The sequence below is a fragment of the Loxodonta africana genome, chromosome 18 (assembly GCF_030014295.1).
Source record: "Loxodonta africana isolate mLoxAfr1 chromosome 18, mLoxAfr1.hap2, whole genome shotgun sequence".
Lineage (NCBI taxonomy): Eukaryota > Metazoa > Chordata > Mammalia > Proboscidea > Elephantidae > Loxodonta > Loxodonta africana.
Genome location: NC_087359.1, coordinates 67,155,802 through 67,168,775, shown reverse-complemented (window position 1 = coordinate 67,168,775; position 12,974 = coordinate 67,155,802). Strand labels below are relative to the sequence as shown.

Sequence of the window (12,974 nt, the reverse complement as noted above, 5' to 3'; positions counted from 1 at the left end):
GAAGATGCCTGAATTCCCACCCTCTAGCACACAAATGTTTTACAGTACATCCAGAGTCACTGACACTTCTTTAATAGGTCCAATCAACATAAAAATCATCAATGTAATGGACCACCGTGACGCCTAGTGGAATGGAAAGGCAATCAATGTCCCCGCAGACTAAATTAGGACATAGGGCCGGAGAGTTGATATACCCCTGAGGTAGGACAGTGAAGGTATATTTCTAGCCTCACCAGCTAAAAGCAAACTTCTTCAAAACGAGAGTCAATAGCTGCATACCAGGTACCAGGAGATGTAGTAATTTGCTCAAGCAAACTATGTCTGGAATAGCAGTCATCTTGACTTTCTCAGTTGGGCACCACCACTTGGCCCCTACTACCACAGAGTTCAATCAGCCCCATTGTGGTGTCTTGATTCAGTTAGGGTCATTCTCACTGTCACATCTGACTTACATAAAATAGCAATCACAGCAGTCTTCAAGGATGCTGGGGCTCACTTTATAAATTTGTTCCTCACCGTTGTGGTAAAGGTGTGTCCACTAGGTACTCTATGTGTGGGTCCGTTGTTCTAACCTGATAAATCAACTCTAACATGCCTATTTCCCTAAGCCTTTGAATACCTTATTCTGCAGTATACCAAGGCAGGTCTGGTACTTCAACTTGATTTAATGAAGGTCTGCATAATCCATGTTTCAGCAAACCAACCGAATAAACTATTAGATCCTGTCCTAACCTCTGGAGCTGACACATTGAATGAAGAATCTGTGTTTAGTGGGCCCATACCAACAAACTCAGATTGATCCAACTTTATGTTCCTTGCACCATTATCCCACACACTTAATAGCCATTCCCACACATATTCCCATGTTTCCGTTTGCACATATTAGAAAAATCAAGCAGTTCTTTTGGAATGTAGTGCACCTCCTCCTGGGTCACACTTTGTACTTCACCTTTTGGAGCTTGTTGGGGCTTCAGTTTACTTATAGATAGGTCTAGAAGCAAAAATGAGTGGTGGGAGTAGGTCCCGGGAACATTCAGCAATGTCTTGTAAGACATCTACCCTAGGTGATGTCCGGGGCGATGACTCAGATTCCACCCCAGACAATATCTCAGACAAAGGCTCTTCCGACATAGCTAGGTTAATCTCACCAGATGGGGGTGGAGGAGCTAATGGCTTTACTGGCGAGAGTGGCTTAGCAGATAATGATGGAGTAATCTCTTCAGATGGGAGTAAGAGGGCTGGTTTTGTTAGCAGGGGTGAGTCAACAAAATTTAAGGGCTCGATGTCCCAGCTTCCTGATTAACTGCCCATATGTCCCCATCCCAAGTTTCAGGACCCCATTTCTTCCCAATCAATGCCCTCACTTTAACTTCAGACACCATTTGAGGTTGGGAATTCAGTTGGCACTCTCATTCAGCCAGTTTTATGATAAGACTCTGGGTTTGGTTTCCTGCAATATCAGCTATGGTACTACAAGAAACAAGGCTTTCTTTCAAGTGGCAACTTTGAGGTCTTTTATGTGGCACTGTGACTCTGAAGGAGCCCTGGTGCCACAGTGGTTTAGAGCTACAGCTGCTAACCAAAAGGTCAGCAGTCCGAATCCAGCATCTGCTCCTTGGAAACCGTATGGGGCAGTTCTACTCCGTCCTATAGGGTCACTATAAGTCAGAATCGGCTCGACAGCAATGGGTTTGTTTTTTTGGTTTTGTATATATATGTGTGTGTGTGTGTATATACACGTATATGTATGTATACATATATATATATGATGCAGGCCACATCCCCAAGAAAACTTCCTTTACAACTGATTGGCTGATTAGATCACATTACAAAGGATGACTATATCACTGCATAAATGTCAAATTACATCATTACATAACTGCCAAACTACATCTTTATATAACTGCCAAACCACTGAGAATCATGGCCCAGCCAAGTTGACACACAACCTTAACCATCACATCTCCCAAGTGTCCTGCCGTGGTTCAGATGTCCCCCCAGCACATAGTCTGATTCTCTCTCAAGACCCAGTTTGGGAGACATTTCAAAGCTGGCCTAAAGCTGACACCCTAAATATGGTAAGTTTCCAGAGTGGGGACAAGCAGGCCTAGTGGGAACTAAGGACCTTCCTGGGCTATGGGGAGGTCATTAGTGCTTCTCATCCACTCCCACCCAGCCCAGCCGAGAGGAGGCTCTATGTGTTCACACTTCTGAGCCTTTGCTCAGACTGATCTTACTGCCTGAAATGCCTGTCCTGTTTGGCCCCCTTTTCTCCAATTCTTAAAATTTGTTTTCCAATCCCAGCTGAAATACCATCCTGCGTTACGTGTTGGGTGCCAGCCATGTGTAAGCACTGGGTTGCAGAGTCGATTTGCTCTGCCTGCCATCATCTCTTAGCTGCACATCTGCAGTAGTCTCTCTAACTGGTCCCCACTTCCACTCTGGCTCCCCTCCTATCTATGAAGTTGACCTTGAAAGTCTCAGACTGGATCACTACACGGCCCCTGCAGCCTCATCTCACGCCTCTCTCCATTTTGCTCATTCCCTGTTCCCACACTGCCTTCCTTCCACTCCTGGAATGTTCCCCAGTCTTTCTGACTTCAGTGCCACCGTATCTGCTATTTCCTTCATCTTGTTGTTGTTAGTTGCTGTTATGTCAGCTCTGACTCATGGCAAACCCACATACAACAGAATTAAACATTGCCCGATCCTGCACCATCCTTACATTTCTTGGTTTGCCGGAGTCCATCGTTGTGGCCACTGTGTATTTTGAGCACCTTCCAACCTAAGGGGCTCATCTTCCAGCTCTACATCGAACAATGTTCTTTTGGGATCCTTTAGGGTTTTCACTATGGGCTCAAACATAGCAATGATTGTGAGGATGGTGCAGGACCAGGCAGTATCTCATTCTGCTGTACGTGGGGTCGCTATGAGTCGGAACCAACTCAACGGCACCTAACAACAACAACTACAGGCTCTTCACTGGTTAATTTTTGGAAGCGGACCACCAGGCCTTTCTTCCTAGTCTGTTTTAGTCTGGAAGCTCCGCTGAAGCCTGACCACCATGGGTGACCCTTCTGGTATTTAAAATACTGGTTACGGAGCTTCTAGCAATATGTTGTTGTTGTTGTTGTTGCATACTGTCAAGTTGATTCCGACTCATAGCAATCCTATAAGACAGAGTGGAGCTGCCTCATAGGGAGCGGCTGGTGGATTCGAACCATCAGTCTTTTGATTAGCAGCCTGAGCTCTTAACCACTTCACCACCTAGGGCTCCATCATAGCAACATGCAAACTACCACAGTAGGACAAACTGATGGACAGCTGGTGGTTCCTCTGTCTAGAAGGTATTATCTTCTGCTCTCCACCTAGCCAACTCCTACTCCTCAGTTCTGCAGAGAAGATGTGAATGACCTCCATAACCAAACTTAATTAAGTTACCCATAATCACCGTCTCTCATAACATCTGGAACTTTTTGCTTGATGACATCACCCGCCATTTATAATCATATTTCCTCTGTGTAATTGTTTAATGGCTGCCTCTCCCACTAGACTGTAAGCTTGATAAGGGCAGTAACCCGGCCTATCTGGGTTATCTCGAGCACTTAGCTTAGCTCCTGGCATATATTAGAGGCTCAGAAAATATTTCAAAGAGTGAATGAATGAATGGTGAGTCCCTGCCCTCAGGGAGCTCACAGATTGGTAAGTGTGGAGTGTGGGACTGCAAATACCACGTATGAGTGAGGGAGCAATACTGGCCCCAGGAAGGACCCCTTCTTAGGGTTTCTAGGAAGGTCTCCCTCCCACCAATGATGAGAAGATAGGCTTCACTCACCTCTAGCATCAAAGAATTCATCATCCGAGCTCTCCACTGAGTCGCTGAGAACATTTCGAAGGTGCCAGGGGGCACCGCCGCCCGGGGAAGGACCACCTGTCAGAGGGAACATACCTGTTAGCCAAGCCTGAGACCACATCCCACCATGAGGAAGGTGAGACCAGTTCACCTTGGACCAAGGGTCGGCCAGCCTCCTTAGTTGGCCCTCTCTCCTCACAGCCTCAGCCCTTCACAGTGCCTTCCCACTCACTCCTAAGCTTTCATTCACACCCCACATACCTCTCAGAGGTAGCTCAGCAGGGCAGGAACCGGTGTGCCCATTTTGCTTGCACTAAACCCAAGGTTGGAGGTGGTAGTTAAGGGACTTTGCCAAGGTGACACACTGTACTCACCAGCATAGGGTGAGTTTTGCCAAGTTTACCATCTCAGCTGCTTAAAACAAAGGTTTCTTTCTCCCTCACACACAGTGGATAGGGGGCTCTGTTAACCACACTTTAACATCTTTAAACTTGGGGTGCATCTTACATGATAATGTATCATGATATAATTTATTCTTGATTTTGTTCATTCTTTTATTAATAATTTTATTTATTTGTTAATCATAACTTTGTTTATTCTTTTTCAGGAGCATATAAAATATTGATGCATCTTACAATGGATTGCTTCTTAGATTGTAAGACCATTTCCATGAAATTCAATAATACCGCCAGCTAGCAGGCTATGTCCTTCCTGGGGCTTCCTTTGCCCAGCCCAAAAGGCTCACTCCTCTGAACCCAAGTGTCCAGGCCAAAAGCTTTGACCCTGGCTACCAGATACACATGTCTTGTCCCCACAGACCTGGGCTGGGCATCAGGAGACCTGGGTTCCTGTGCCAGCAATGCCTGTGCCTCAGCTTCCCCATCTGACCAATGAGAAACCCGACAGAGACTTCCCATGGGACCCTTCCACTCCAACTGGTGTTCTAGCAGCCTGTCTAGCACAAAAAAACCAGTTGCCATTGAGTTGATTCCAACTCCTGGTGATGTGTGTCAGAATAGAACTGTGCTGCACAGGGATTTCAATCACTGATTTCTCAGGAGTAGATCACTAGGTTGAACCTCCAACCTTTCAATTAGCAGCTGAGGGCATGAGCCACTCGCAGCACTCAGGGACTCCTGCCTAGCACATAGTTGCTGTTGTGAGCTGCCATTAAGTCAGCACTGACTCAGGGTGACCCCATGCACAAAGGGATCGAACAGTTGTGACCTATAGGTTTTCGCTGGTGATTTTCCAGAAGCCAATTGTCAGGTCTTTCTTCCTAGTCCATCTTAATCTGGAAGCTCCACTGTAATCTATTCAGCACCATAGCAACATGCAAGCCCCCACTGACAGACGGGTGGTGGCTACACATGAGGTGCACTGGCCAGGAATTAAACCCCGGTCTCCCGCATGGAGGGTGAGAATTCTACTATCTGAACCACCAGTGTACCCCTAGCACATAGTACGTATCAATAAACACGTGACAGGTAGGCATTCTTCCAGCTATGCCTAGGGTGAACGTTCTATGCACCCCTTGGAGAGCCTGCTACAGTCCCAACTCACCATGCCCAGCACCCTCCAGGGTGCTGGCACAGATCCTACCCTAGAGCCCAGTTCCCAGAGCATGAACTCTTCCTGAAGCAAGAAAGAAGCCAGCCTAGCCCAGGGACAAACACAGCCTTCTTACCTGTCCCTCTTGCCATGCCCCCCACAACTCCCAAACACACCCCCCAGCTCCTGTTCCAGGGCTTGGAGTCAGAGGAGAGCCTGTTCTGAGACACAGAAAAGGCAGAGGCTACAGGGAGCACTGACCCAGGAGCCACCTCCAGGTGCAAAGCTGGGCCTGCCCTGCACTTCCTGTGGGAACTCCCTGGTTTCTGATCCTCGTCTGTCAGTGTGGGCAGCATGGCAAGCTGGCTCAGCAATTTCCCACCTGTGGGCGCCGGGTTTACTGCAAAGGGTTCTGAGCTCCAGATGCACCATGACTGTATCTCTAACGTGGATACGCAGTGGTTTTTCAAAGTGCAATAAGGCAAGAAAAAGAAATACAAGGTATACAGATTGGAAAGAGAGAAATGAAATTGTCTTTATTCTCAGATGACATGAATGTCTATGTAGAAAACAAAACTCTACAAAATCCACACACACACAAACACTCCTGGAACTAATAATTATAGCAAGATAATAGGATACAAGGTCAATATACAAAAGTCAATTGCATTCCCATATATATCGTCAATGGACAATTTGAACTTGAAATTTAAAAACCAATAACATTTACAATTTAAAAAAAAAAGCGTTGCCGTCAAGTCTATTCTGACTCATGGTGACCCCACGTGTGTCAGAGTAGATCTGTGCTCCATACGGTTTTCAATGGCTATAACCTTTTCAGAAGCAGACCACCAGGCCTTTCTTCCAAGGTGCCTCTGGGTATATTTAAACTAATCAAAAGGTTATTAGCCAAGTATTTAACCATCTGTGCCTCCCAGGTACACCTACCACTTACAATAGCATCCCCCCGCCAAAAGGAAAGCTGTACTTAGGTATATGTACATGTGTACGGCCACTTCGTGATTAAAAAGTATAATCTTCCTATATACTGAATACAAAAAATATAATTCTTCCTGAATTTATATGGACATTATGTGTTTTCTCAATCAACAGATACTAAAGATGTAAAAATTATCACCCATACTATGTTAATAGATATTATATACAAAGATCCCTTGCTAGTCAAATCTATTCCACTCCCGAGAAGCAAGAATTTGGAAAGGAAGAAGCAAGGAAAGTCAAATTATCCTCATCTATTTGGTCCCTGGAGCCCTGGTGTCATAGCAGTTAAGAGCTTGGCTGCTAACCAAAAGGTCGGTAGTTCAAAACCACCAGCTGCTCCTTGGAAATCCTATGGGACAGTTCTACTCTGTCCTATAGCGTCGCTATGAGTTGGAATCGACTCTACCACAACAGGTTTTTTTTTTTTTTTGGTTATTTTGTCCCTAGGTATAGGATAGTGGGCAGTCAGAGTTTCATCTGAAGATGTATCTGAGTCTACCTGGCTCATGAGCTTGAATAGCAAGAGTTCTACATACGGTGGCCCGTATACATACACAGTATACACTACACACGAGAACAAAAGCAAGGGCATTTCTGTCAACTTCCCACTTGCAAAGAGTGCACTAGACCCTAAGGAGAAGAGATACCGTGCCACACCAGCTGCAGTTAAGTCAATTCTCAGAGTAGAACTGTGCTTCATAGGGTTTTCAATGGTTAATTCTTCAGAAGTAGATCTAGGTCTTTCTTCTGGGGCACCTTAGGGTGGATTCAAATGGCCAGCCTTCCCGCTAGTAGGTGAGTGCATAACCATTCATACTGCCCAGAGATCCCAAGAAAAAGAGAAGCACTCTAGAATTTGTCCCTCACTCACCATCCCCACCACATCCGCTCTGCTCAGGCTGCCATCATCCCAGGTTACCGCCACACTCTGCTGACGTATGTGACAGGTGATCATCATGGGAGGTTCTGGGGAGCAGAACCAGGGCCAGAGGGGATGGCTGCAAGGAAGCCACTTCAGCTACCTTGAGGGAGAATGTTCTCCCAACCAGAGGTGCGCAGAGAAGGAAGAGGCCACTGGGCACCAAAGGGAGCTTCCAATCCCACAGAGACATCCATTCGACAAGGGGTTACAGAGTGCCCAGTGTGCACTAGCACCATGTGAGGAGCTGTGGTGAGTGAGGGGGTAGGGAGGGTCCCAAAGCTTAGATTCTGTGGGTGGGCAGACCTGGAACAAGTAAACAGCAAGGATAATTTCAGCAACGGCAGGTGCTATGAAGAGAAGGCAGTATCTCCCTCCGTGCCCCTACCATGTCCGCCTTCCTGAAGGTCTCCAGCAGCATAATTATAGAGACTAGACAGGTAGGAACGTGTGGATTTGTACATCTACAGTGGAAAAGAACAAGGGCAATTGGCCCCAGTCATCAAAAGAACGCTGTCACCTATCTTAGTTTGGCTACCAACGTGTAGCTGGCTCTCCTTTCAGATTGATTTTTTACCTCATTATTGTGATGCTTTTTTCTTGTAAAAATATATATTTGAATTTCTTTTCAAATGCATACTTTGTCTTGTTTACTGTTAGTCCCCTTGCTTTCAAAATGGATGCACTGCTTCTTGAATATATACTGGAAGTTTGTTTAAATGGGATGCACAAGGGCATCCATCCCCCAGACTGGGGCTTCCCAAAACAACTTCTGGAAAGGTGGGCAGAGGGGGATCCGCGTTGTATCCTTGTGTAAAAAAGAGCCTAAAATGGTGGATACGTGAAGAATGGAGACGCAGTGGTCACCTGGCTCCTGCATGGGAGACCTCCATTCACCTCTCCCTCCCGCGTGCAGATGTGCCATCAGATGGCAAAGGTCACACTTCAAAAAGAGAAAACAGCAAGGGAGACAGTGTCTCTGAAGGGGTCTGTTTCTGAGGGGAAAGCCTTTCTGAAAAGGTGTCAGGTGAGCCAAGGCTTGAATGATGAGAAAGACTCAGGCATGCTAGCCTGCATGTGTGTGTGCGCACCTGTGCGTGTGGTATTATTGTACATGTGTGTGGTGTGTGTGGGGTTTTGGGTGGTGTGTGCCCATGGGAGGGGCAAGGTGTGTGGTGTGGGTGCAGTGAGTGGTGTGTGTATGTAGTTGTTGGTGGGTGTCTGTGGTGTATGTGTGCACTTGTGTGTGGTGTTCATGTGTGTGTGTGAGGGGTGTGCATGTGGGGTGTGTGTGTGGAGTTTGCACATGGAGTGTGTGAGGGGTGTGTGGGGGTGTGTGGGGGGTGTGGAGGGGTGTGGGGGGGTGGGGCGTGTGTGTGGTGTATGGGGGTGTGGGGAAGATGTGTGTGGTGTGTGGGAGGGTGTGCATGTGGGGTGTGTGAGGGGTGTGTGTGTGGGGTGTGTGGGGTGTGGGGGTGTGTTGAGGTGTGTGCATGTGGGGTGTGTGAGGGGTGTGTGTGGGGTGTGGGGAGGGTGTGTGGGGTGTGTGTGGGGGGGTGTGCAGGAGGGGTGTGGAGGGTATGTGCGCTATGTGGTGTGCTGTGTGTGCACACATTTGAGCTCACACATGCACATATGTGGGAGGGGTGGGGAAGGGTGCATGGATAAGGGCATTCCTGAAAGAAGAAACTGCAGGCGCAGAGATGGATATGAGTTTGGCATGCCCAGGGACAGAAAGAAGCCCACGTGGCTGAGCCCAGCGATTAAGGGGAGAGGTGGACAAGGTAAGATGAGGTGGACAAGGACACGGAGCCAGACCAGGTAGACTACGGCATGTCATGGATGTCAGCTGGGAACAAGTGGGTTTAAGGTTCCTCTCCAGCACGCCCCACCTCCCAGTCTACCACCTGCACTTCAGAAGAGGGGCAGGTGAGAAAGGCCCCTGGGGGCAGTTTAGGTAGGCTAAAGGTCTTGAGAGTCAGAGATGGGGGGCACCCAGAGCCCCAGTCTCGTGGAGGCAGGTTCACATTTGCACTCTCTGTGTCCAGTACATGGCACCACCCAGAGGGGGGTTGAGGACAGTTTGACAAATGACTGAACAAAAACGAGCTTCTGAGACAATCCACGTATCGACATTCTGCTCTCCACCTTACGAACATTACTTAAAGTCATCCTAATCAAACCCAGTGGAGTAGGTGTAAGGAATCCCCATTTTATAGATAAGGAAATAGAGACTCAGAGATGCAAAGTTGTGTGCTTACAGTCATAAAGCTAATAAACAGTGGAGGCGGGATTTGAACCCAAATCCATCTGACTTGAGTTTGTGCTCAGGATCACCACACTGTGCAGCTCTTTATAAAAAATAAATCCAGCAGAGCTCAGGGCGGGGGACCAAGATCTCCTTTCTCCATTGCCTGCTCTCTTAGCCAATAATAACTTCCCACCGGCTGCTGGCTAGCTGGGCAAGGGGCCAGAGGCCTGACCCTGGCTCTTCATGGGGCCCCAGCCCTGGGGACTCAGCTGTCCCTGTTCTAGAACCACCTGCCCACCAGGTCTACAAATTCGCATCTGGGTATCCATGTGTCTGTGTGGAAATCTAAGTGTGCGTCTACATTCCTGGGTAAAGGTGTCTAGGATCAGAGGAGTGTCTGTCATTTGTCTTCATGTTTGTGTGTGTGTGTGTGTGTGTGCACTCCTCGGAGACTGTGAGCCTCCCCAACCCACCACTGTCCCCTCCTAAGACACACACTCACCTACACTCCGCAATATACATAGAGAGTGTGGGTTCCCGGGTGGTGCAAACAGTTAAGGGTTCGGCTGCTAAGTGTAAGAGAGACCTGCCAGTCTGATTCCAGAAGATCACAGCCATAAAAACCCTATGAAGCACAGGTCTACTCCGCACAGATGGGAATGACATGACTGGTTGGCAGCTGGCTTGGGCTCTCGCTCTCTCTCTCATACACACACACACGCACACCAGTAACCAGTTGCCATCCAGTCAGCTTGGACTCATGGCAACCCCATGTGTGTCAGAGTAGAACTGTGCTCCAGAGGGTTTTCAGTGGCTGGTATTTCAGATGCAGATCAGCAGGACTTTCCTCTGAGGCACCTCCGGGTGGACTCTGACCTCCAACTTTTCAGTTAGCAGCTGAGCACGTTAACTGTTCGCACCACCCAGGGACTCCCCCAGCATACACCTAAATCAGCTCCCAGCCATGGGTGATAATTCAGCACAGAGATTAAAGCATTTTTTGCAGGGAAACAAACCTGGACTCAGTGCTGCCACTTACTGGTCTATGACAGGAAGCAAGTTAACTTCTCTGAGCCTCTCTTTAAAGACAAAACCAAACCCAGTGCCTCTGAGTCGATTCCGACTCACAGCGACCCTATAGGACAGAGTAGGACTGCCCCATAGAGTTTCCAAGGGGCACCTGGTGGATTCAAACTGCCGACCCTTTGGTTAGCAGCCGTAGCACTTAACCACTACGCCACCAAGGCTTCCAGCCTCGCTTTGCTCACCTGTAAAATGGATGTCACAAGCCTCATCTCACTGTCAGGAGACTAAAATCAGATCATTTACCCAAGTGTCCAGCCTAGTGCTGCCACGCAGGAGATGGTGGCCCTTGTCACCTGCAGGATCAAGACTCGAGGCTGGGCTCAGGCAGCCCCTTTGCCCACCTGGGGGGCTTCCAGGCAGCTGCTTGGGCCCTCACCAAAGTTCAGAGCTCCTTCTGTGTCCCTAAGGCCTGGCCACCCTCCTCCAGCAAAGATTCCCTCCATCCCACCTCACTGCCACGTTTATTTAAAACTCTAATTCAGGATAAAAGTAAAAAGAGTATATCGCAGCCCTTCCTCAGCAATCCAGAGAGAAAAAACATCTACACATCTCTCAATGTCCTGGTCTCCTGGGAAGGCTGCAAACTGGGCCCGAGCCCACCCTCTCCTGGCTGCAGTGACCACTGTTGGGGTTAGGGCTCCATCTACCCACCACCTTTAGGCCCAAGGTGCTCTCCCCAGCATGGGTGCAGTAAGAGGGTCCTGGCCCAGGTCATCAGCTCTTCTGCCCAGCTTCCCCACCTTAGCCCTGGCTCCCAGGGACACAGGAACAGGGAGACAGACAGACAGACAGACAGGAGTCTGAGGAAAAAAAATCCCCACCCGAAGGGAGGCCCTGCCCTAAACTCAGGAAACTGCATAGGTGGGAAAGACTTCACAGAGAGGAAAGCCCCCCCCGGCAGTGGTGTCACTAGGGTCGGTGTCACCCAGTGTGGCAACTCATGGTGTCACACATACCCCACCTCTCCCCTACCTGGGTTGGGCGGGGCTGGCAGGTAAACTCCCCACGTGGGGCTCCATCCCCCAAGGTTCCCCCAGCTCCTCCCCTCTCCCATTAGCCTAGGCAGAGACCCTTCTCTCTGCCCAATGCCAAGCTGTGGCTGGCTGCCCACATCCTGAATTGGGGAGGGAGATGGAGCGGTGTGGCCTGGGGTCATTTTGGTGTCACCTCCTCTGACTGCCTCTGACAGTGTCAGGGAGTGCAGACTGCACCCCCTACACTCCCCTAGTGACTCCACTCAGCCCTGGCACCATAAAAGGAGGAACACAGGTTCTGGTGGCTCTCCCGGGCCAGACCTTGGGCCAGATGGTGCCTGGGAGGAAGGCATGGGGACAGAGCTGAACTGGAACAGTCCCTGCCCTAGGGAGTGCCTTCTCGGGCACAGCCCTGCACTGCCACTTGAGCACAGAGCACAGCAGGAACAAAGGAGCAGGTCAGCCCAATCTAAATTCCACAACAGGGGTTCTGGGCAGGGTGTGCTGGGTGTGAACCAGGTGTGAACCAGCAGGTATGAAACGTGCCTGCCAGCAGTGATATACCTTCCAGCTAAAGGGGCCTTCCTGGGGGAAGGGGGCCTGAGCTGAGCCCCAAGGGAAAGGGTGGACAGGGTTGATCAGGCTGGGGCAGGTGGGAGGGAGACAGACAGAGCAGAGCAGAGCAGAGCGATCAAGTCGCTTCCAGGAGAAGCTGGGCCTGAAGCCAGCACATTCCCCTTATGGGTTAGGAGTTAATCCTCAGGGCAAGGGAGGGGACACAGGAGTCTGCTGGGCTGGCCATGGCCCTGTGGGGGTTCGAGTAACACATACAATTCCCAGACCTCCAGGGGTAACAAGTGCCTCAGAGCATGGCCAAGATGGGGGTGACACGGTTGCCCACACCTGCCAGGCTGACTGTGGCCACGGCTTCCGTGCCCAGCCCTGCCCGGGGCTGTATCTGCAACCAGGGCCTGGCAATGTTTGATGGGCTCAAATAGTCCAACAATCCTTGCCTCAGAAGAGGAGGAGAGGGGAAGGGAAGAGAGGAGGAGAGGGTAGGGGAGGAGAGGGTAGGGGAGAAAAGAGGGAGAAGGAGAAGGGAAGGAAAGGGAGGGGAGGGGAGGGAGAAAAATACTTGGCTACACTGTCACTTTATCCTGCCTCTCTCTCTCTCTCACACAGACACAGACACAGACATACACACAGACACAGACACAGACACACACGACACAGACACACACACAGACACAGACACACAGGCACACATTCAGAATCACGCTTCACAGCTCCTCAGCTCTGGCCCAGGCTCCGGGGTTGGGGCGGGGGTGGTAGATGCAG

At 49.5% G+C, this 12,974-nt stretch overlaps 1 protein-coding gene across 1 annotated transcript in view; it reads right to left on the bottom strand.

Annotated features, from left to right (window-relative positions):
- Window positions 1–4,132, bottom strand: part of PITPNM3 (PITPNM family member 3) — an 88,636-nt gene extending 84,504 nt beyond the window's left edge. Inside the window, exon 1 of the mRNA XM_064271627.1 lies at window positions 3,836–4,132. Coding sequence (XP_064127697.1) covers window positions 3,836–3,974 — 139 coding nt within the window. The 5' untranslated portion in view covers window positions 3,975–4,132. The remainder of the gene's footprint in view (window positions 1–3,835) is intronic.
- Window positions 4,133–12,974: the final 8,842 nt, after the last annotated feature.